Raw genomic sequence first — 25,554 nt, forward strand, 5'->3', positions numbered from 1 at the left:
GGTACTGTGTTTGTGTGTATATGTGTGATGTAATCCATCACTATACCTGTATCTGTTTTTTGTTCTGGCTACTTCCTCAGCTACAGTCTGGTGTAGTGTTTTTGACCTGGCTGCTAATTTACAAGCAGATGATCCAGCAATCCTACTAGACAAAGATTGCTGTTTGTTCGTTCAGTATTTATCGAGACAAAGCAGTGAATGATTTCTTTTTTCATTCATATAACAGCATCAGTTGCAATGCAGGGCATCTCACGCCATTATTTTCAAATTAACTCACATTTGGCCACATCTGACTTTTTTTTTTAACCCCCTCCGTCCTTGCATGGCTTTACGGATCGACTTTTGCTACAAACCTCCATCCTTTTTTTTTCTCCACTCATGGCTGTGTGTCTGTCCGAGGACAACAACAACATGACTCTGAGCCAGGAGCTCCCTCCTCACCTCGCTCTGCTTTCTGACCCAAAGTCAGAAACCCACCATTGTGCACGCAAACAAGCACATCTCAAACACAGGCGGATTACCAGCCACCCCCTCCCATCCACCTTCACAGCATCAGCCATCACACACACACACACATCATCTCCAGCCCTCCCCCTCCCCTCCTGCCCTCCCCCCTGCTTCGCAGAGGCCCCTGCCTGCCCTGGCTGCACTCCTGGCTCACTGGCACCGCCCTGCTGGATGGAAGAGGCAATAAACAGGCTAAGCAAGACTGATCTTCCGCAGCTTTTCTCTGTGACTTAGTTTTTAAAACCACCCCTTTCCTTCCTCACAACCCTGCACTTTTATGGCCTCTTTTATTTATCTTTATTTTTTTTCTTCTGTTAACTCAAACACTCAGTGTCAGAGTTTCGCCCTAGAATTTGTGTTTAGTGTGTCTGTAGACTCCCCGTGTCCTGTGTCTTGTCCTGTGACATTTGGTCTACCTTTGGATACATGTAGCTAGTTCTACCGCCATGTTCACCATCTAGCTGCCTCTCATTTGTGCAGAATGTAAAACAAATCCAGGTGTATGTAGTAGCGCCACCCATTCTCCGAGCCATGAGACCCATGCAGCTGTTGAGTGTTTGAGGTTACGGTTGAAAAGTGATTAAAAATGCCAGCATGAACCTGGACGTGAGAGAGAGAGAGCGTGGAAGCTGCATTTCGACCATTCGTGTGCTTGTGTGCATGGATTAGAGTGCGTGCATGGGGACGTGTGGATTTTTAGTGGCCTTCACTCCGTCACTAATGTTCACACTCCTCCTCTTTTCCCCCTCTTTTACTGTCTTTGTATCCCTGCAGCACGCGCAAACAAAACTACATGATGAACTTTGCCAGACAGACCGGCATGCGTCACTACTACAGCCGCAAGAGGCGGGCACTGCAGCAGCGTGCCTGAACCCAGCAAGTAGGGTTTCGTCCTCTGACCTGCCAATCACACATCGACCCGCCGCACACATCCTTATTCTCCTGACGACATATCGCCCCGTTGAGACCCATCCACCGGTGGATTCCGATCAGCCTTAGACCTCCCTCACCCATCTCCACCTGCCCTCTGCCACAAACACGGGCCATCCAAGTCAGTTTACGCTCCAGCCAATCAAGGCCTTCCCAACCACACAGCGTGGCGGGAATGAAACTCAAAAGAAAGGAGTGAAGAGACCATTTTGTTTACTTTTTTTTTTTTTTCCTCTCCCATGGATGGTCGGAGTTTCTAGTTGGTTTGTAATTGTCGCTGTGGTTCCTCCGATTCCTGTTCCCACCTGCGATACCCCTCCCTCACCCCCTCACCCTCTCCCTTCTTTTCCTACCACACTGTGAAATTGAGAGATAATATATCACTGCTGAACTGACCAGCCGATTGGAGAGTAGCCTCCCAGTTCCACTGAGCCACCGGAGGGGGGGGAGAGGAGGGAGGACCACTCCACTGCCGCCAACCAGTACGCCAGGAGAAAGACCACAAAGATGATACTGACCATTAAGAGGAAAAACGGTGATGAAGAAGCTCAAAAAAGAAAAACGAGAAAAAAAAAGAGAAAAAAAAAGAGTACTGTGTTCTTGCTGTTCTGTGTGTCTGTGGGTTCTTTTTGTGATGAGTTGACTGTGGTGTTCTGTTTGTTTGTTTGTTCGTTTTCTACTAATTCATATGCTTTTAAGGGGAGGGTAAGGGGAGGGGGCGGGGGGTGTGCTGGGTTCTGTTTCCTTTTCCTTGTTTATTTGGATCAAGTGTGGGCAGGGCAGGAAAAGAAAAAAAAAAGCCCAAACGCCGACACCAAGAAGGAACAAAAGAACGATTTGCACGACGACGGAAAGGAGGAAATAAGAAAAAAAAAAATTTAAAGACTGAACAATGATTTTTTTTTTTTGTTTGTTTTTTTTATCATTTTTTTTATATATGTTGGTTCCCGAAAATACAGATATTTATGGTAAATGGTTCTTCACGTAACCTATTTAAGATGCACTGTGCGTGAAATCTGTATGTTATTTTCTAGTGTTAAGTTATTAGGCGGTCGAGTCAGGCTCTCAGACTGCATCATCTCCCCTCTTCCTTCACTTCCCTCTTCTCTTGTGCTGTTTCCCCTCTTCCCATCTTCTCTCTCTCTTTTTCTCTCTCTCTCTCTCTCTCTTTTTCTCTCTCTCTCTCTGCGCTGATTTCTGATACCTGGAGGTGAGGCTCTATTAGTGTTGTTTTTTGAAGTCTGTGTAATATGGACCCTCTGCCCTCAGTGTAACTCCAGTATAGCAATCTCCTGTATATATATGTATATCCACTATGGGGAGACCCAGCAGCCTTATAAAAGGGAAATAAAGAACTGTCCAAACCTCATACTGTACACATTGCTTCAGCTGCTCTCTTTCACTCTTAAAAGATAAGCCTGGCATTTGTCTACTGTATACTTTTCTTACTGTCAATAAATTTCCACAACGAATTTGCCTCTCAAGACTGTCTGATTTTCCTTTCCCTGATGCTGGCTTTCATCCTCAAATCCCATTAGATCCTAACAAAAGATGCAAATCTTTAAATCTAGCTCGCAAATACACATCAGCAGGTAGCGAGCCAAGCCAGTGCCGTGCCTCTCTGATGTGTATTTAATCATTTTTCTACAACAATTGAGCTTTTTGGCACAGAGAAATCATTTATCAGGAATTGGAAACGCCACTCGTTTGTCGGATCAGTGGATTGTTTGGATATTTTCACTGAATCTTTTTTTTTTGACAATAAGAGAAATACAGAATATGACCAGGCTTGTCTGCTGTGTGTGTGTGGGTGTGTGCGCTTATGTGAGAAAGCAAACATTTCAAAGAGCATAGAATATGATTTACTTATTCAAATATTTATTCGCAGAATTTAAAATGAAAACAAATACCTGTCACCTAAGATATTGTGAAATAAAAAGCATCTGTGCCATCGCTTTGGTGAACACCTCAGTGTGTTCGGACTGGGCGTTCACCACAGTTTTCTGCAGGCCTTCGGCGAGACGTAGCACTGCCGCCACTTTAATCGCACAAGCTCTTCTGCCTTCACTTGAACTCCTAAAGCTGCTCCTAAAACATCAGCCGCCTCAAGTCAAAGGCCGCCATCACTGCCGCAGCCACAAGAGCCACGATGTTGTAGAGCGGGTTAGCTGTGATGCCCAGGCAGGAGTTACAGTAGGGCCAGTCGCAGCAGGCGTAGCTCATGGTGTAGACCGTCCCTTTGATGCTGATGTTGTGCTTCTGGCTGCAGTCATCTTCCAGCATGCAACCCCTGGCCGACAGGGCGCTGTGGTTGCCGTAGCGACCTTCTGCCTTGAAGCAGTGCTCGTTAGGAGGACACTCTGTCACGACCAGTTCAAATGTCTTCCCCTTCTCCAGCATGGGGCTGTAGTAGCAACGCAAGTTGTCACAGAGCAGCGAAGGGAGAAGAAAGTAAAACCAGAACACGGCAACGAGCAGGAGCTGCAGCATGGTGGGCCTGCAAGGACAAGAGAAGCTTCTGGTAACAGTTTGAAGCACATGGGCTACTAATGCAGATGATTGATTTTCCATGCAGTTAGGACAAAGTAGTATTCAAAATTATTTCTTCAGCTGCTTTAGTTCCCAAAACCGCCTTGATGGCATCTAGACTCCTCCAGCCTTGTATTTAAATGCCTTTATTTTCAATTTCACTTCCCTGGATTGCAACTTGCTGTTAAGCTTCAGCTGTCTCCAAACTAGAACTAATTACCTCAGACTGAGAAAGCTGCTCCAGAATCTTAAAACAGAAACAGTTTTCATGCACTCCGCAGTCCTCCCTGTGACTAATATGCTGTCTTAACTTTGACATTAAAGTCAGTGAGTCATCTTTTACCACTTGTCATGCTTCTGATTCATGATTTTCTCCTTTCGAGAACCTTAATGCCAAGCTAAAGAAAGGTTTGACCTTTTCTCAGCCGTGCTCAGGTGTAAGTGATTTCTACTGATGGTCCCACTTTATGTGCTCAAGTTTTTGAAGAGACAAAGTGATGGTACAAACTAATGTGAGATTTAACAAACACTCACCTGATCATCTTAAAGTTTCTAAATCCAGTCAGAACTTTTCAGAGCTTCTCCCGATGAGCTCTGATCTCATTACTGATTGCAGATCTTCCTAAAGAGGCCGCACCTTCCAGCACACCTGCTTGCAAAACGCACACGGAGTAACTACACCAAGTGGGAGCTTAATTGTGGTGCTTTTATTGTGCTGTGTTCATCTGTAGCCACAGACATCCAGGCAGCATTTACTACAGTATACAAGGAGGATGGTTGACTAGACCACCTTCGTCTATCAGCCGCATAAATGTCTTCACACAAAACACCAGGATGCAGTTTTTCCTTATTTGCACAATAATTTAACTACAATAATTTAAAAAGTAAAAAGTTCAAGCATGCAAACATTAGACAAAATGTTAGTCACTTTTTGGAGAATTGGGTTAGTACCTCTGTCTAATAGGTCTCTCCCTGTCTTCACCACTGGAAACACTCATGATTTAGTTGCAGCTGCTCTTGAAGTATAATTTGCACATGAATCCCAAGGCTCCTCCCTGAGAACATCAGCCATGTTGTCATGATCAGTTTTTGCTGCCATCATCCCCAGCAGCTTCTTCAGGTTGGCGTCAGATTTGGGCTCGGCGTTACATTTGTCTTTACAGCAGCAAGTGTGGCTCACATTGTATTCGACTCCCCGGTACGAGACCATTTCATGGGAGCCGCAGAGTTCACGACTCAGGCAGCCCTGAGCGGACAAGACGTGGATGGAACCGTAGCGGCCCCTGGAGCTGGAGCAGCGCTGGTCGGGCAAACACTGGCTGGTGGTGTTTGTGCAGGGTTTGCCTTTGTGCTGCAGGGGACAGTAGTAACACAGCAGGCTGTCCAAAGCGAGAGCTGGGAGGACCAGAGCCGTGAGCAGCAGGATGGAGGTCAGGAACCAGCATGGACCCAACAGATCCACACTAATGTAAATCCACACATACACAGGTAAATGATACAGATTAATTCTTCAGCTAAGGCTTTTATGGATTTCAGTTGTTTGTGTGCATGTTGTTCACCTTCTGTTTCTTTGTGATCCCATCTTCCCAGATGTTAAAGCTGTGTCAACCTGAGGAAACTTAAAAACCAGCAAACCCTCTGATTACCAAGCAGGAACAGGTGTGTCTTTAAAGCTCTTTTATACATAATTAGTGAAATACACACACAACACCAGTAGCTTTGAAACTGAGCTTTAGTCTTCATTTTATTTCCCAGAAATCCTCAAACATCTTGACTTGTCCTTCAAAACACTTTGACCAGTCTTTAAATTAACACAAAAAAAAATTCAGCTGAGGCAAAAGACAGGATTGCAGCGCCATCTGGTGTCGGAACATGTCATGAAGAAAGAAAAAAAAAAAAGAAGATCCATTCACGTGTAGTTTTAAAACCTTAAGAAGCATCCAGGCTACTTTTATAGCAAGCATTAGCACCGTAAGTCTCTGCTGTGCAACATGTACAAGAAGAGTTATTTCCTTGTTTGTTGGACGCTTTCTTCTTGATCGCCTCCTCATGTTCCGTATGCAGAGGTAAAGGAGAGCTGTGCATCTTTGTACAAAGGTTCCTGTGAAGAAAATCAAATTCTGCATAAGCTGTAGTTGTCATTGCTACACATGCATATGGTTTGAAATGTATGTATTTCTACTGACCACACTGAGGTACACCTCTACATCAGAAGCCAATACAGTTCAGCACAGCAGCACCGCTATAACAGCTACTGTTGTGAAGCTGGTAATGTGTGGGTTTTTTTTGGGTGATATTATTGGAAATTTGCAAATTCTATTTTTTGTGGTCGAAAATAGTACTAAATATGTAAAATAGTACAGTTAGATGTGTTGTATATCGCTACATTAGTGCTTTGTTTACATCTTTTTTCGATTTGCGTCTCATTTTTTTAAATTATTTTTCTTTTCTCATTGCTTTTTAATGTCAGTCTGTCATTGAGAAAGATGGTCTCCCCACAATGATCTCTTGAGTATAAATAAAAGGTGAATGGAAAAACTGAATAACGATTAAGGTGTGCTTTCCCCACCCACACACCAAGCACATGTATAAATAGTGTATGGTGTGTGTGTGTGGGAGAGAAATAGGAAGAAAAAAAATAGAAACACTTCTTTATTTAGTAATTTAGCACTTTGAACCTTTCACATCACTGCATAATCTAATTACAAAAACGATCATCATGAGCTTTGTATAGAAAGATGTAATGGCAGTGCTGCTATACTGGAGTGAATCTGACAGAATAAATTAGAGTTGTGTTGGGTTTAGTTGTCGTTTATTGTTGTTTCTATCCCTCTAAACTGAGCTTTAGTTGTTTTCTTACAGTTAGCTCCTCCTCCTCCCCGTCCATCCTGCCAGCGTCGCCCCAGTCGTCCTGTTCCTCTGTAGGGTCGTAGGTGTACATCGGAATCAGCCTGTGGCGCAACTCATCTAATCTGAGGAAGAAAATTAAAACTAATTGTGACAGAACATAAAAGCTAAATTGATCTTAAGATGCTGCTTAAACAGCAGAAGCCGGCTTACCTCGATCTCCTCCTGATGTAACAAACCTAAAGAGAGACACAACGTCAGACACGTGACCTAAAATGCATTTGTTAGATCAACTACAGTGTGACAGCCAGAAAAAACACCCTTACCACTGCCACTATGCATCCAACCAGTGTGAGCAGAACGAAGGGGATGAGTACGTAGTAACCAGGAAATTCCGGTTTGTTGTTTGGGGGTGAAATATTGGGAGTCGTGGTGTTCAAATGCTCCATCTCCTCGTTCACGGGCTGCTCTGTGCACCTCTTCTGACGCCTACGTGACACATTCAGTGGAGAGCCGCTGCCGTCATTCCCACTGAAAGGTTTTGATGGGCTTTCTTAACCCCAGGGTGACTCGTAATTAGTGCTACAGCAAAGCACAGTCTACTAAGAGATCCAAGAAACAGTATGTAAGTCTTAAAGAAGTGTAAGGCCCTCCAACATCCCCCAACTGAATAGCCATTTAATCTTACCTTATGTGTGGAGTACGTGGATACACATTTCCTCCGTGCTTCCTTCATTAATCTTATATAAGACACACTTAAAAGAAATACAGCGCTCACATACCTCAACCTGCTCAATGACATTCCTGAGTGAGGAGTGGATTGGATGTAGGTGGCTGAAGCAGTGCAGTGGATGTGTTTAGCCCTCCTATTGTCTTTGGGGTCAGTGTGACCCCATTCAGTGTTTAACATCTCTACATAAGTCACTGACATCATTTTATCAGTTTTATTTAAAAGGGATATTTACACATAAACGTGGGTGACAATTTTAATTATGATATTTTGTGGAGGTTTAAATAGCTGGGGTCAAATCGAACCCAAAGATAAAAGATGTCAGTAAATTTGAAGGTAATAGGAGGGTTAATTGTTTTGTTTTTTTTCCACACATATCGTGCTGTGCAGAGGTTTTAGACACTGAAAGTAAAAAGAGGATGTTTTCACAAATTGTCGGTATCTATTTGCATCACACAAAGTGCAGTAGACACAAAAAGAGCCTAAATATCTGTGATTCACTGTGTTTAGTGGGCGATTGCTCACCATTTTCTCTGTACATTTATATTTAACTAGAACTAGTGTATTTATCTGTGCAGCCACAACACGTAAATGTAATGTTAAGTTTTCTCCAGCAGAGGGAAAGTTCCTGTTATTGTTGTGGATGGCAGGAAAGGAGAAAGGGGGAGGGACAGTGGGAGGGGTGAGGGAGCACAGAGAAACCTTTCTAAATCTTGTACAGGTTTAACTTGCTGAGCATGGCTACGTTCAAGGAGTCACCTCGACACGGCATTGGACTCCAGATAACAGAGCTTTCATGGTAAGTTTGTTTAAAAAACAAAAGAAATCTAATAAATTAGAAATAAAACTCATCACTTTGTTAAAGATCTATCAAAAGCTAATCTTAAAGTGTAAACTGATAATATGCAGACTGCTTTGAGATGTGAATGTGAGCTCCTCAGAGATCTGACTAATGTATTCAACATCTTGCCAGGCTTGATTTTAGTTTTGACTGAGCCCAGTTTTAATTGCAGTTAATGTGTAAAAGTGGAGCTTCAAGGCATAATGTCATGATAATGCTGTTTTTAAAGATGCCTGTCGGTCATGTTTCACTTACAATGAAGCAACACAGCATTCCAGGGGCAGCTACTTATATTTTCGTCATGCCCCCATGTATGATGACAATAAAGTCATTCTATTCTATTCTCTTCTCTTCCCACAGATTTAGTGGCGCGCTCTGCTACATTTCCTGTTAAGATTTGAAAGCTTGTTAATAATTAGACCAACAGAAATCCTCCAGCTCAGTTGAACTCAGTCATAAAACAGCTTGTTTGTACTGCCTGCAATAAGTCACACACACAAATGAAGTTGAGCTATAATGTCATTGTTCTTTGTAATGGTTCTTTACTCTGCTTTGCTCTGAGGTGAGATAGTGTGAAACTCCACCATCCACGACCACTTGTACGAAACTTAATGGATCCTCCTGGAAGGCGACACGCAGCGATCCAAAGACAAGATGCCAGCGCCACCGATCTCCCCATGCCTCTGACGGCGGATCTACAAGACATGCACCTTTACGAGTACCCTGATGTCTTCCCTGGCAGTGACGAGGAGCATCTGTATGAGAGCACCTTGTCTGGGCTCATTTCGCCCACTGAACCCAAAGGTCCTGTCTTGGCTAATGGGGAAGGACGAGGTGCTCGGACTACAAACCCACCACAGAGCACCAACGGTCCTCCCGTTCCGCTCAGATCCAGGGCACCCACCCCACCTCTGCCCCCCAGACAAGGCCGTGCGCCCCCTCCTCTTCCTCCCAGGACGCATCCGCCCCTCAACAGTTACAAAAAGAGGTTTTCCTGTGTCTTCCCTGAGCCTGTTAACAAACTGAATCGTACCAGCACAGTATCAGACAATCATGTGAGTATCTGTTTTTTTTTCCCCCTCAGTGAAGACAAAAAAGCTCTTTCATGAGTAAATAAAACGCAAATTAAAAGCGGAAGAAAACAGATAAAAGACCAGATTGTGCTATGTGTGTTATTTTCCACATCAGGATCCATGGGCCATCAGGCTCGTAGACACTCCGGAGGGCAGCACCAAGAGGGTGGCTTTTTTTTGTGCTGCAGTTTCCCAGTAAGACAATGAACAGGAATACATTATATTGTTGACATGCGAATGAGAAAAATATAAAATACTGTCCATATTTGTTTAACATATCCAACTGAACTCATTGGATTATTAAATGTCATCTCCAGTACACTATAGTGTTCTTTTTGCCATATATGTTGCTAGTGGGTTCTCTGCACTTCTCTACATTTTTGTCATACTTTCACTTTCACACTGACAACTTGTTTTTCTTTGCTCTTTCCGGCAGGCTGATGTCACGGTACAAACACACAGACAGTGTTCACAACTCCGGCGTGGTATGGGGTCGAATTTCACACGTCCACCTTGCTCTGCTGCAACAGGTGGAGGTGACGGTCAGTGTAGCCACAGACTGGGACAATAATCAGCTCCCCTTCCCCACCTCTGGTAAGATGTCTTTGTCCTGTACAGATAACATAATTACAATAATGTGTAATCTGCGGCGGGTGAGAAAATAGATATCAAGCAATATAAATGACTGCCAGTAAAAAAAAAAAAAAAAGACAATCCTTATGACCTTGAAAAGAAAAAACTGTCTCCATGATGACTTATCAACAATGAGGCAAGCAGCTCTGGCCAACTGGCAAAACCTCCCTAGACAAAGCATTCTGTGGACAATAAAGACATAATAAGTCATAATATAATAAGTCAGGAGTCAGATAAGGGTTTCTGTCTTTGTCTTATGTCTGTTAAAATCAGATGATATGTAACTGACAAAGCTGTAAAGTGCCACTGTAGACTGAATGTTGTTTGAAATGGCACACCTTTTGATCCATGCTGCTCGTGCATTTCGGTATCTTTCATTCCCAGTAGCTGTTGGCAGAAGTGTGTGGACTCTGAACTCTAGTCTTGTTTTTTTTTTTGTTTTTTTTGCAGTGAACAGGACAGTAAAGAGTCTGATTGATGAAATCTTCCAGCTGCTGGACCTCACTCCCATCGCAGGTGGACATTATGTATTAAAACTGTGTGACTCTGAGGAGTATCTCAGAAAGTAAGTTTCTCGCTGTTTTTGTCACTAATCAAGACATTTAGAACTGCTTATCTTAAGTTATTACATTCCAGTTGTTTCATTTGCTGTGCTGTGCTCTCTCTAGTGACGAACTGCTGGGTATGCACGAGACAATTCAGATCTACTCCAAGTTTAAACTAGTCGTGCCTCTGCGACTGCTCCACGTGAACAAACTCAAACACGAGCTGGCCAGAGATGTAAGTCGGTTCAAATTTCCTCTTGGTTCCCTCCTACAGTCCAAACTATTTACCATAAAGGAGTGGCCTTGTCTGGCTTCACAAACACCTGTGCTTGGCCCCGGGCCAGCTCCTTATCATCAGGGCTGTTGTAGCTGTAAAAACCTCCACCCTGTCTTCTTGACTTTGTTCTGTTTACACATAACGTCATGACTGGTGGCATTTAAAAGCAAGAATGAAATAGCATAAAGGTGAACGTGATGTGGTGTTGGACAAAATATTTCATTTCACGGCCATTTAACGATTTTGCATGTCTTAAAAAAAGTATATATTAGCATTACAAACTACTGTAATCTACCATAAAGCTACACAGTAATTGGGATTTCAACCCATGTTGCTTCTCTCAGGCTGAGGATGAAAGGACCGTATGCCAACTGTCCCAGCTCCAGCGTCCCGTCTGCGTCTCCATCCCCTGCAAGTAAGATAAAGAGCAGTCCTGCAGCTTCATGAAAGTCTTACTAACAGGAACAATGACGGTTCAACGCACCAAGAGTCAGCCAGTCTGTTTGTAGACAACAAGAGGAGAGGCAGGTTTACTTGGTTCACTATCACGTTGTTATCTTTGTGTGTTTAATCTTCCTCCTCTCGCAGGCTGAGTCTGCAGGATGTGCTCAATGACTACTACAGAGAGGCGTCAGAGCTCATAAGAAGTAAGGTCAGTAAAGATAACATTTATTTCCTCAGTATTTCATTGTGAGCATTTGGATTTGTTTTGCTTCCTTGTGTCCACCTGAGTATCCCAAAATGACTTTCTAATATGTCTCCTAACTTCTCTCATCATGTCTGCAGTGTGGGATGAACACAAATGTGCTTGCGAGCAAAGTTCATACCATCAGCAACCTTCTGTGTGGACTCTCATGTCAGGAGCTGGAGGATGCCATCGGCAGACTCAACAGAATCAGTCCCATAGCTCTGGTAGGATGTCTCAAAATTTTATGGAACCTTTCCTGCTGTCAGTAATCATACGCGGCTGTTGCAACACTTCTTATGCAGTTTATCTCATTTGTGTGATCGCCTCTGAAGTCTTATTTAGGCCTCTTTTTCTTCTTATAGAGTACCGTTTTACTTTAGCGAAACTATATCTGACCGCAAACACGCAGACAATTCCTCCTCATGCCTCTTGTTCAACAATACAAGCTGTGATTCTTTGTTTTTTTTACAGAGTCATGATGAGATGTATGACTGTGAGGCTGGTGAGTAGCTACAATGGCAGCGTGTGTGTGTGTGTGTGTGTCTGTGTGTGTGCGTGTGTGTGTGTGTGTGTGCGTGGAACGCTGGTTATATATTTTGTAGATTATTTTTGGCACCGTGTTTATTCGACAGTGACAGCAGAGATACAGATGAATGGAGGAAGGATTACGATCTGAGCTTTTTTTAGTTACAATATGCTCACACTGATGTTGGAATCAAGAACTAGCCTTAAAATATTTGGAGTTTGGCAAGAACCACCTGGCACTGAAGTGTCGCAAGACCTGTAATGTTCCCCCTGTTGAAAAAACACAGTGTGGTGTGTACACAACTCTGTGCTGACAAACCCACAAGGCAATGATGTGTATTCTATCGATGCAAAACTACAATTAAAGGACACAACAGATATCACTGATGCAGTCATGTATACTAATGATGTTGAGTAAGTGTCCCAAATCTGCAGTTACTTTCAAGCAGAGTGGCAGTTACATAGAAAGTAGTGAGTGTGTGGACCGTGAGTGTTGCTTTTTTCTGTACAGTAACATCTGATGTTTATCGTCTGTACTCTAGCTGTGATCATGCTCCACGGGGCGCTGCTTAAAGTGCTGCAGATATTCTTTGACAACTTCCAGTCGGACTTCAGAGGCGAGAAGATAACCGGCAGCCCGCAAACCTGTGACGTGGAGAACAACGGTGACATTTTTCAGTTCAATATCGCTGCTGTCTACAAACTACAGCCCTCCTGGATAACCACGTATGTGTGCATTTACAGCCTCACACATTTCTGCTCACATGGACGCAAATGGTTAATGCCATCCTTTATATGAACGCTGTGTTTGTTCTGGTTTGTCTTTCTTCTTCATCATGTGTAGCTACGAGTCCTTCTCTGTTTCCTGTGAGCTGACATATGGAGGAGCAAAGATCGGCGACATCGGCGTTTCTGAAAATATCAGCACCGCATTGTCACTTGGAAACAAAATCCAGTGCTACCGCAAGTAAGGCCAAGGTCATCTCCCCTCTCCTAAAAGTAGTTGTATCTCATCCAACTTCCTCTTTCCTCATTCACATAATGGTTACATTGTCACAGAAAACAACTGAACATATCCTTCCTGCTTTGAGTGTTTATCAGCTGCAGGCTGTTTTCTTTTTTTCTGTTTTAATCTACGTTCATATCAGAAAAGCCTCTGGTCCAAGTTGCAATATCCTCAGAGGATTAAAAGCAAATATTTAAATGATCAAATGGAAATAAATAGCAGTGGAAAAAGAAGATATATTTATGTCTCTGTGTGTATGTTTTTGCGTATTAGGATGGTGTTCCCTGTTCCAGTTAATCAGCTGCCATACGAGTGCATGCTGACATTTCGCCTCAAAGGCTCCAAACGAGGCAAAAACCCCGAGTTATTACGTTGGGCTGTGCTACCTCTGTACAACGACAGGTAGGTTGTCCACAAAGTGTCACCTTGATAACATCTCTTCAAGTTTTTTAACATGCACAGCAAATGACTTCAGTTCCAGTTTGAATGACTCACAGGCACCATGTATAAAATCAGTGGTTTGTCTGACATACAGGTGAAACCAGACGTTTACATACACTGTGTAAAAAGACGTAAAACCTTTTTTTCTTGCTGTCTGACATTAAATCTGACTAAACTTTTCCTGTTTTAGGTCAGTTAGGATTACCAGAATTATTTCTATTTGCTAAATGCCAGAAAAATGAGAGAAAGAATTTTGTATTCCTTTCTTCAAAGTCAGAAGTTTACATACACCTAGATTACTATGCCATCAAACTATTTGGGAAAGCTCAGATGATGATGTCATGACTTTAGAAGCTTTTGATAGGTTAAATGACAACATATGAGTTATTTGGAGGCACACCTGTGGATGTATTTTAAGCCACACCTCAAACACACTGCTTCCTTTTGTGACAACATGGAAAATCTAAAGAAATCAGCCAAGATATCAGGAAGAGAATTATGGACCTCCACAAGTCTGATTCATCCTTGGGTACAATTTCCAGATTCCTGAAGGTCCCACGTTCATCGGTTCCAACAATTATACGGCTACTCAGAGAGGAAGAAGACATTACTCCAAAAGCAACATAAAAAAGCCTGATTACAGTTTACAAATGCACACAGCGACAAAGACCTTTTTGGAGACATGTCCTGTGGTCTGATGAAACTAAAATTGAACTGTTTGGCCATAATGACCATCGTTACATTTGGAGGAAAAAGGGGGAAGCTTACAAGCCTGAGAACACCATCCCAACTGTGAAGTACGGGGGGGGCAGCATCATGTTTGTTGTGTTTTGCTGCAGGAGGGACTGGTGCACTTCACAAAATAGATGGCATCATGAGGAAAGAACATTGTGTGGAAATACTGAAGCAACATCTCAAGATATCAGCCAGGAAGTTATAGCTTGGGCATAAATGGGTCTTCCAAATGGACAATAACTCTAAGCATACCACCAGATTAATTGCAAAGAGGCTTTAGGACAACAAAGTCAATGTTTTGGAGTGGCCATCACAAAGACCTGATCTCAATCCTGTAGAAAGTTTGTGGGCTGAGCTGAAAAGGTGTGTGGAGCAAGGCAGCTAACAAACCTGACTCAGTCATACCAGTTCTGTCAGGAGGAAGGAAACCCAAAACATTTAACCTAAGTCACACAGTTTAAAGGAAGTGCTACCAGACACTAAGGAAAGGTATGTAGACTTCTGACTTTAACCCTGACTATAAAACAATTCTCAAAAAAAATTCTCTCTCTCATTATTCTGACATTTAGCAAATACAAATAATTTCAGTAATCCTAATTAACCTAAAATGGGAAAAGTTTAGTCTGATTTTATGTCAGACAGTGAGACAAAAAAAAGGTTTTATGTCTTTTTATAGTGTATGTAAACTTCTGGTTTCAGCTGTATGTACAGAAGTATCAGGATGGTGAATGAAGGATTCTGGGCTTAAAGGCATATTTTTGAGCTTCTTAACTTAGTACAAGTATGGAATAACAAGTGATATATATTGTGTATTCTCTGTGTGTTTAGGACTCTCGTAAGAGGGACTGTCCTGCTCAGTATGTCCACTCTGGCTGAGCTGCCTCTTCCTCCCTCCCCCGCGCTGTTTGACAGCCACAAACAAGCAGTTGGGGTCATAATGCAGGTCAGTTATCCTGGGCAACTCTCCCCCCTGTTGACCAAAACACAAATAAAACCGCATTTCCTGTTCAATCATTCATCCTCCTCCCTTCCTCCAGCTTGAGTTTCAGGATCAGTTTGAGTGGGTGTATCAGAGGCCCATCGCGCTCCCCGGATCAGTCATCTTCTCTCAGCCTTGTGACGAACTGCAGAGGAAAGTGTTGGATGTTTCTAAGAAGCATTGCCTCTGCTTGTGAGTATAATGAGATGGTCCATAATTTAAATATGTTTTGCTTCACAGTCCCAAAGTGTCTTCATCAGCAAGTGCAAACTGTATGTTGACCATAAAAATTAAATCTGATCACGTGAAGTGCTTTTTTATTTAAATTCTTCACGGTTGCTGTTATCATTTTTGCTTACTTTTTGTACCCACAACTATCTCTCCCTCACCAGTCTAACAGAGAATGAGAAGTCTTTACTGTGGAGTAAACGTTACAACGCTGACAAGGGAAGCACTTTCCTCCATCTGCTGCTGGGTGGAGCCCCCCGGTGGCAGCCTGAAGACCTGACGGAGATCTACACTATTGTAGAGAACTGGCCCATCCATCTACCTGAGGAGGCTCTTTTCCTGCTCAGCACCAGGTAGATTATAACGAGTTCGCATACAGGGATATGGACACAGTCAATGTGCAGAACTGCATAAACAGAAGTACAGCATATGGAGAAACACTTGTTTTGTTGTTGTTGTACAACTGTGGTTACTGACATCTGCATCTTGTAAGTGGGTGATGCAAAGTATCAATATATATTTTTTAGTACATTCTTAAATACAGTATATATGAATAAAATATACAAATATTAAGAAACACACAAAAAATAAGTTATATAACAAAAAGATCTGTGAAGAATGATTAAGACAGGTAGATAAAGAGATGACAGCCAGGTACATCATAGCTACGTCCTGAAGGCAGCAGAGGGATGCATTAAAGTTATTAATGTAAATATTGCCTTTCTTTCTAACGCAAAGAATTTTCTTTGGGATTGATGAAGTTTTAAGTTATTTTATCTCGTGCTAAATTGTCTTTCACAAGCTGCTCTGAGCAACTCCTCGTTTCTCCACATCTACGACATGTGAAGAGTTCAAAGTTAGCAAAACACTTCGAGAAATATGCTGGCTTGAAATAAGAGCCAGCAACAGGCCGTACCCTTTATTTAGAGTGTTGTATTGCTTTGTTATGCATGTTAAAGTCTTTCAAAGCCTTCTTCGACAGAAAACACTTCTTCTTGCCTGAAACACCTGGTTTGAAGTCCAGGCTTTTCTTTGTTACTTATTTACATCACCATGTAACACATTTGCATAACACCTGTCCAGCAGCTAGTTTAGCACGCTCTCAACCTAACACTGAGCAGCTGCCTCGCAGCCTGCCATTATTTCCTCACTAGAGCTGCTTCTGCGAGGCCTAAAGCGCTGCCTGTACTCTTAGATCTGCTCCACATAACTAACGTTACCTTCTGGCCAGCTGGCCAATCAGAGAAGACTGGGCTTTTCAAGAGAGGAGCCATATATGTGTACTTTTATATATTCTAGTAGACCTCAAAAATTATAATTATTAATCAGTAAATGAGCATAATATGGAATATGGACTTTTTAATTTGAACTTACTCTGGATCTCTTGTGGTGACTTTGCCTCTCTGAGCTTAACGCCGGTCATCTTGGATAATTATTATCATGTCATATGTTGTTGAGTTGGTTGTCTTTCAGGCTGTGGCATTCTCTGACATATTATGCTGCTTCAGTGACACTGACACTATTTTCTCCAAGTACACTTCCATTTTAGTTTGGTCAGAGAATGAATCAAAACCTTGGACTTTGCATTTACTTTTATTGACAATGATGCTCTGATGTTTTCACATGTGCTACACTGTAGTAGGAAATGTTTCCACCTTTCCACATAAGCATAGATAGATAGATAGATAGATAGATAGATAGATAGATAGATAGATGTGTTTGTGTCTTCAGTTTGGAGTAAGAATATGGGTTTGGTGTTGAACAAACTGTTATGTGATATGATGCACATAAAAAAGTTCATGTCTGATAAGTTCTATCAGCCCAAAATGTCACATTTCTAATCGTCAGAGCAGAGTTACAGTGTGTCAATTAGTTTTTCTAATTAGAGACAGGTTTTCATTTCATTACATTTCCATTTTAATTTCCGTCCATCACCACAAAGTTGCCTCATGTAATTTTGAGCATTGGTGATGGAATATAATCTTTATGATACCAGAGATGAACTCCAGCTAAAACACTGGTCATCTAATGTTCATCGCTGCTCTCTCACGTGGTGGTACAGGCCCCGGTAACCAAGAGGTACATGTGTGATCGCTACCATGAAACAGGATTCAGTTAATCTTATTTGATGAGTTAATTCATCTCTTCCAGTTTTCATGATCAGACTGTACGGAAGGCTGCAGTTGAGTACTTTGAGCAGATACCAGATGGAGAGTTCGAGGAGTTTCTGCCACAGCTGGTCCAGGTAAACAAACTGACACTCACCAGTAACTAGTAAGTAATGGGGAGAATCATTCTCTTTCAAAGTTTTTATTTCAGCACCAAACCAAGCTGATGTTGAACTGGTCAGAGTTTACATTCAAGAGCAGGCGACCACTTTGCAGATTCCTCAGTACAGTAGGTGGATATGTTTAACCAGTCATGCTGTCCTGCAGGCTCTGAAGAGTGAGTGGAAAATTAATGGACCTCTGGTGATGCTTCTGTTGGAGAGATCGCTGAGGAACATACGGATCGCCCAGCAACTCTACTGGTGAGTCAGATGACTGACCGGTGGAGGGCACATTTGAATTTTGTATAAAACAGTTGTTTAGTCACTTAAAAGTCCTGATCTCTATATTAACTTAGATAAAAAATGAAAAACTTCGACAAGTCTGTTCTGCTCACTGCTGGTATACGTATTTATTTATGCTGCTTCAGTCTGTTTGACCTTCATCACAGATGTATGCAAGCATCGCAGCAGTTCAACATACATATTCGCTGCTTCAGTAATCCAATCAGAGAGACAGAATTAGTTTAAGAGATGAACAACATTGACAATAAATACATCACATTACATACATAGACACATTTCTACCTTTGTATTATAGTCTAATCCTATTCTAATCTTCAGTATGATTTTTTTCTATACCTACTAACATGGACTGAGTTGAGTTGCTCAGGTCGAGATGTTTCATTCACCAGCTGAACTCACGTCTGTGATTCTGGGTAACTGGATGGTTTAGACAGTGTATTTATGTTGAACCTCTATGATGTTTTTCCACATACATGATGAAGTGTTGTAGAAATACCCCTGCAGTAAGCAGCTTATTTAACTTGTGTTTTTCTGACACACCTGTGACATATTCAGGTACGAAGAAACCTTTTCAGGTTCATGAGATCTGTGTGTTAACATAATGAAAGTTTGCATTAAAGTTTGCGTGCCATTTTATTTACAAATCCAATGAATAATTTGAAATCCTGTAGTGATGATGCAAAAATGATTAATGTAAGTTAACACTGCTTGATGCAAAATGCTTCATGTCATTTTGTGTGTTTTCCTGCTCGTTGCAGCGTGTACGGGCAGCTTTTATAATTAATGTTTGAATGTGCTGGCAGGCTGCTGGAGGATGCCCACAATGACCCGTACTACCAGAACTGGTTCGGCAAAGTTCAGGCTGCCCTTCGGCACTGCTGTGGCCGAGCACTGAGGCAGGAGCTGGAGCATGAGACCCGCCTGGTGTACCTGCTCGTACAGGTGGCTGAGAAAGTACGCATCGTTGAGAAGGCTCGACGTAAGGTCTGTAAATAGTTCTCTCATTCTCATTCATGTCGTCCTTTAAACAGGCTCGTCCATTGTTATGATTGTGACTGCACAAGTAATGCATTTTATTTTGTCTGGGTTTTTTTTTACATTTTATTTGTCTGCAGAATGTTTTGAATAAAGAAAAGTTGAAGATTGAAGACTTCTTCAAAAATGGTATCAGTTGTTGTCTACCTCTGGATCCTGCAGTCCGAGTGAAGGCAGTGAACTTGGATGTAAGAACGTTACATAACACATCACACTTAGACATCTTAAATAATCTCTTATCTAACATACACAGGATACTGTGCTGTTTTGTGGGAGTGTTTACTCTTTGATATGTTACTTCCAGGCCTGCAAGGTATACAACTCCAATGCTGCTCCTCTGGGGATCTCATTCATCTGTACTGACCCTCTGGCCAAGAACGTCAGTGTCATCTGCAAGGTGGGTGATATTATTTATCGATCCGCGTTTGCTCGTTCCTTTCAAGGCAAACTCGGATAAAAACTACAGAAGAACCCTGTGACATGACTCTCAGTTATGTGTGTTGTTCAGACAGGAGATAACCTGCGTCAGGACATGCTGGTGCTTCAGATAGTCCGTGTGATGGACAGAGTGTGGCTCCAAGAGGGACTGGACCTGCAAATGATCACCTACAGGTGTCTCTCTACGGGCAGAGCTCAGGGTCAGTTTGATGTATTAGTTTTCATTCTTTAATGCACTTCAATTAATAGTTTACAAATTCATGTTGTTTTCTGTTTTATATTTTCTGTGGCTGTCAGGCCTGGTGGAGGTGGTGCCTGAGGCGGTGACCCTGGCCAAGATCCATCAGGAGTGGGGTCTGGGCGGAACCCTTCGAGAAGACACACTGGAGAAATGGTTCCACATGTGGAACAAAACTAAAGAGGACTATGAGAAGGTTAAGATTTTAACAAAGAAAATCTTTTCTCAAATGTACACTGACATTTTTTGTTGCGTTGTGTGATATTCTCTTGTTGTGCGTGTGCAGGCTGTGATGACCTTCATCCACTCGTGTGCAGGGTGGTGTGTGGCCACCTTCATCCTGGGCATCTGTGACCGCCACAACGACAACATCATGTTAAAACACAGTGGGCACATGTTCCACATTGACTTCGGCAAGATTATGGGCAACGCTCAGAAGTTTGGAAGCTTTAAAAGGCAAGTCAATAAAAAAAAGACGAGCAGCGCTTTGAAAATGGAAACAATGGTGTTCTTGTTTGAGCAGCAAGGAGATAGAGAAACATATGAATCAACAACAACCTTCCCCCACTCAATAATAGGGACCGATCACCCTTCATCTTTACATCTGAGATGCAGCACTTCATCACAGGCGGGGGACAGAAGCCTCAGCGCCTGCATCGCTTTGTGGAGCTCTGCTGTGAAGCTTACAACATAATCAGAAGGCGTTCTGCTCTGATACTCAGCTTGCTGGAGCTGGTAAGATTAAATAACACCACCACACTTATCTCCTGGCTATATCTGAGAACAGAAAAAGTTATGTGAAACACATTTTCATTCATGTTGTGAATTTCCAGATGCTACACGCGGGAATGCCAGAACTGAAGGACTCTAATGACCTGCAGTACGTCCAGAACAACCTCAGACCTCATGACACAGACCTGGAGGCCACCTCTTACTTTACAAAGTAATCCAACATGCGATTAAATACTGTTCATCTTCCTAACTTCGTGGTTGCATTTAATCTGGAGCTATAACAGCTTGTGTTGTTCCTTATGTAGGAAGATTAAGGAGAGCATGGACTGTGTTGCAGTCAAGTTTAACTTCCTAACACACAGCATGGCTCAAGGCAAGAAACAAGATACGGTAACCCGGGACGGCATCCCTGCTCCCAGCACCAACATCCAGGAAGCTGTCATTCAGGGATACAGCGTCAAAGGAAAAGATGTGGTGAGGCTGCGTGTCGCTCTCTGGGGTGTAGGGATTCAGTAAGTGCTGGCTGCGGTGTGGACGAAATGTCACGGAGAGATTTTGTCTGATGCAACACAGAGACTCGCGTTTGCTCCTAATAGTCAGGGGAGGAGATAGAACAGCTGGAACTGACAGCAGGTTCACAGCTTTCCGGTCAGAGAGGAATAACCCCTGGCACTCAGCTGACTCTGTGTGTTTACTGTCACTTACAGCCTCCGAGGCAGCAGCGCTGGGTTTAGAAGGTCTTTTCCTGGAGTGTTCCCGGTGTTTGCTAGCATTTCACTGCTCTTTGATCAGTTTTCTGATGCCAGGTGTAACTGTTTGGAGGCACATTAAAGCATCTTGTCATTCGAATCAGAAGAAGCACAGAGATTTGCCAGGTTACTTAGATCCAGCCTGTAGCAGAGTTTATGGCCAAAGATTCAGATGTCCACACAAAGGAGAAATAAAGGGGTTTCCATAAGATCAGTGTTTGTAACTACACTTATTACTATCTGGGAACTTAAACACTGTTAATAACATCTACTTTTGTGTGAATTTCAGATTTATGACCTGAGAATAACCATTCACGATGGTTTTCTAACCAGTGAGAAGACATTTGGGCAGTTTGAGCTGATCCACAAGCAGTTGCAGAAATACTTTATTGAATCAACACTGCCTCAGTAAGTTAAAAAAAACAAACACAACCTGCTAACATCACATTGTATTTTGAGGCACTGTTTATTTCCACAATAACAACATAACGTCTTCTCTCCTTGCTCCTTAAAGGTTTCCTTGCTGGTATCAGATGTCGTTCACACCGCGCAGGAAGATGTCCCTGCTGAATAAATACCTAAAACAGCTTTTTGAGGGTCCATGCAAAGGAGTACGTTTCTGTTGTTGTGTTCTCCGTCGCTGGTTGATTTCTCTCTGTGATCTCTTTACAAGTAATTCTAATTTTGCCTCACGTTGTCACCTGCAGAATGAATTTGTGTGCAGCTTGTTTCTGGATGGCCCCAGCCAAGTTCATGAAAGTGTGGTTACAGGTGAGAACAACAACCGAAGACTGTATTTTGATTATAAGGATATGCTTTGTGTGGAGGAAAATCTGATATTCGTTCATTTATAAGACATGCTGTGCTGTGTTTACTGGCTGTGATGTGTTGATCTGTCGCAGGAACCAGTCCTCAGATCCAGCTATACATTTCTTACTCTCACTTCAAGCTGTCTGTCCTGGTGAAACACCTGAAGAACATTGTGAGTTTCTTTTATCCTTAACAAAAGGAAAGTATACTCAGTAAATGTGCTCTTTGTCAAAAAAAAAAAAATTCTTTTGTGTGTCTCACAGAAGCAAGCAAACGGCTCTAACCCTGACGCCTACGTGGTGACGCGGCTGAGACCAGACCCTCTGCAGCGCTCCAAGAGAAAGACAAAGGTGGTTCGCAATAACGACAACCCCACCTTCAACGAACTGGTACGGCTTCCATCTTCTTTAACCCTCATCCAGGATTTAGCACAGTCATAGCATCCTCTGGGATTCATTTAGCTTAAAAGAAAGTAATGCTTTCATCATTTCATAATAGGCCAGTACTCAACACTCTAAGTCCCTGATGCACCTTTTACATACAGTGCTTAACAAATGTATTAGACCACCACCCAGTGTAAGGCTTATGCCACGGCTGCCCTAAATGAACAACATTGGTAATTACCAAAATCATTTCTTATGTTTCTGTAATGGTTAATACATCAGTATGTAGAAGCTCTTTAACCATGACTTAACTACACTATGGCACTTATCTAGATTGCTTTCTTCTGACTAGATCCTTGCTTGTGTTGTGTCCGCTCTCAGATGTATGTCGCTGTGGATGAAAGCTTCTGCTAAATGAAATTGTAGAGTTGTAACCAAAATGATATTTTTAATGCTAAAACATAAATATTACTGTTATCCATGAATTTTTAATTTCACTGTTTTACAACAAGAACAGAAAAAAGTAGTAAAGCACATTACTATGTCTTGATTAGGATGTCAAATTTTAGTTATTTATTTGCATTCCTGAATGTTTTAGTGATTGAATGTTATGCTTGATTAATTTCTGACTTCCCAGTGAGTCGGCTCAAATTTGGTTATAAAAAGATGAATTCAGTTTGAAACTCCTCATTCCTCTTAAAAATGGTGAGAGCTGAGTGCACATTAAAGCACTTCATGATGCTGGATGGTGTTTATATATGTGTAGTCTAATAAATTTGTTAAGCATTGTAAGTTTCAAAAATTTAGCTTTTTGTAAATAAAAGAACACTTACTATTCTGTACAATTCTATGTAAGGTAGAGTAATCTAGTGCAGTAAATAAAAATAAAATCAAAAAAGTAGGTTGTTATAGAACAACTGTTTTTTCAGTTCATATGCTGGACAGCCAAAATCTCAAATTCCTCAGCTTATGTATCCTTGATTTGGATTTAGACATCCATCCATTAGATGTAGTACAGATGACGCTTTCCTGCTTCACAGTGGCTTAACACAACTTAAAAAGCAATTATCGTTTCAGAAATGCTGGCATATTAGTCATCATATTGTCGTTAAGAGTTCTAAAAATTCACTCCAACTTTTTGTTTTTCTCATTTTTAATATGCGCTGTGCCTGCCGTGCCACTCTCTCTTCGCTGTGAGTGTCTAATATGATCTTTGAGTGCTGAACCCAGCGGACTCTTGACCAGCATCTTCCCACGCACTTGACAGCTTTTACTACCTTTAATGTTGCAAAGTGAAGCTTTAACAGAATCTAATGGATGTGACGGAGGGGAAAAAAAACATTCTTTTGCACGGTTTTAGTTAAAAGCCAAACAGTTTAGCAGAAATGTCCTGAAATTGCCTGTGAATGCCGAGCTGCTTGGTAATGAAAGTGTCTGCATCGTGCTCACAGCTGGAGTACAGCTACGTCCCGCTGCTGTATGGGATGGTGCTGGAAGTGACGGTGAAGAGCAAGAAGACTTTTGTGGCCGCAACCAACATTAAACTGGAAGAGGAGTTGCTTCAAAAGGAGACCTGGTTTCCACTCGGGAACTGTGCAATTTGAGCTGAGGGAGCCGCACTGTGGAGCTGCTGCCAGCAGGGGGAGCAACCACACCGAGGGAGAGAATCCATTCACAGATTCTCCAGACTCCTAACTGGGAGGCAAAATTCACCTGAGAGGAGGATCAGTGCACTGTACACTGAACAATGCATTTATGTCTATTTATCAGATGCAACCTGACCTCACTCCAGAGCTGAATACAGTGGCGGTGGATGGGATGTTTGGATGAAGTTACAAAGCCGACTAAAAGACGCAGGAGACTGTTAATTATAGGAAGCATCACTTAGCTGATCATTTTTAAATTTCTAAATGTTGATCAAGTGAAGGGAACTCTTAATTAGTGAGCTTTGTGGATGTTACTTTGGTGACGAACGAAGAAAAAAGACGGTATTATGTATCGTACTTGCACTTTTATTTGTATTTTGTCTTTGTTTTCTTAACCATGAGTCAAAACAGTCCTTGTAAATGTGTGCGTGGTCGAGACTGTTGATGTGACAGATTAAAGAGGAGGAGGTTGACACGGCGCTGTTTCAGAGCTACCTGCCCAGACTGAGCGTGTTTTGTCCCTTCGGGCTGTGTCAACTGGATGTCCTTGACCAGTGGAATTGGAGGCGGGAGGCATGGTGGGGGGGGCGGTGATGGGAGAGGGGGTGAGGAGGAGGAGGAGTGTGTGAGCAGGATGACAACGCTGCCTCTCTGGCCGGAGGGGCTGACTTAACACTCTCCCCCTCACTCCATCCTTTGTCTTATCCATCAGTGGCGTTCAGTTATGCACATGCATGCACAAACACGCAAAGGCAGACGGTCACGTGGCAACGCAAGCACCCCTGAAAAAACACCTACACACACTCGCACTCTGACTCGCTCTTTCTAGGCTGAGGAGAGGTCTTCATGTTATCTTAATGCTGTCCTCCTTCTGACAGGCCTGCTGACCCGTACTTTCCTCGGCCTCATTCATCGGATTTAGTGATGAACGAGGATAGAAATAGACTTCCCTGCACTGGATTTGGTTCAATAATGTATACCTCTGTGAATGCTATTTATATTATTACCTGCTGGGTCTCTCGCAGGGAAGTAGGATTTGAAGCAAATGCTGGCTGCTGCTCTTTACTAGTTGAATGTATTTTGGCATAAAAGCGTCAGTTTCAGCCCTAATAGAAGAGTGACAGCTGTTGTTTTGGAGCTGATGAACATGCAAGATTTTCATGTGTGATCAACTCCACCACAATAACTGCCAAAAAAATAAGAGGTTATTTTACTTCTCAGTTATCTACATTATTTCTCTATTACTTGAGTGAATGATTGTGTCGTTTCAGCCCCACTGGAACCTTCTGGTCTTTTCCTCTGCAGCGCACAGTGCAGGCGGCGGAGGAGAGGAGAAAAAAAGGCATATCTATTTTCTGACAATAAAACTGGTATTTATAACTGAGGAAATGGTGCTTTTTTTTGGGTTTATTTATATATTTTTTTGTTGTTGTTGTT

General features: G+C 42.3%; 2 protein-coding genes across 2 annotated transcripts in view; both read left to right on the forward strand.

Moving 5' to 3' along the window:
- The window catches only part of reln (reelin), a 99,201-nt gene extending 96,292 nt beyond the window's left edge, over positions 1 to 2,909 (forward strand). The window contains exon 64 of the mRNA XM_008278927.1: positions 1,282 to 2,909. Within this exon, the coding sequence (XP_008277149.1) occupies positions 1,282 to 1,378 (97 nt within the window). The 3' untranslated portion in view covers positions 1,379 to 2,909. The remainder of the gene's footprint in view (positions 1 to 1,281) is intronic.
- Positions 2,910 to 8,270: 5,361 nt separating this feature from the next.
- Positions 8,271 to 25,502, forward strand: pik3c2g (phosphatidylinositol-4-phosphate 3-kinase catalytic subunit type 2 gamma). Its single transcript, XM_008278928.1, has 33 exons — positions 8,271 to 8,347; positions 8,944 to 9,439; positions 9,573 to 9,652; positions 9,894 to 10,051; positions 10,541 to 10,655; positions 10,759 to 10,870; positions 11,257 to 11,327; positions 11,501 to 11,564; positions 11,699 to 11,824; positions 12,072 to 12,102; positions 12,668 to 12,851; positions 12,970 to 13,092; positions 13,405 to 13,533; positions 15,136 to 15,250; positions 15,345 to 15,478; positions 15,679 to 15,867; positions 17,666 to 17,759; positions 17,950 to 18,044; positions 18,890 to 19,070; positions 19,202 to 19,309; positions 19,426 to 19,518; positions 19,630 to 19,759; positions 19,857 to 19,993; positions 20,084 to 20,253; positions 20,376 to 20,532; positions 20,631 to 20,740; positions 20,835 to 21,003; positions 21,568 to 21,686; positions 21,793 to 21,889; positions 21,986 to 22,049; positions 22,181 to 22,260; positions 22,352 to 22,477; positions 23,923 to 25,502. The coding sequence occupies exons 2-33, from the start codon at positions 8,996 to 8,998 to the stop codon at positions 24,073 to 24,075; spliced, it is 4,158 nt and encodes a 1,385-aa protein (XP_008277150.1). The 5' UTR covers positions 8,271 to 8,347; positions 8,944 to 8,995; the 3' UTR covers positions 24,076 to 25,502.
- Positions 25,503 to 25,554: the final 52 nt, after the last annotated feature.

The sequence above is a fragment of the Stegastes partitus genome, unplaced genomic scaffold, assembly GCF_000690725.1.
Source record: "Stegastes partitus isolate 25-593 unplaced genomic scaffold, Stegastes_partitus-1.0.2 Scaffold138, whole genome shotgun sequence".
Lineage (NCBI taxonomy): Eukaryota > Metazoa > Chordata > Actinopteri > Pomacentridae > Stegastes > Stegastes partitus.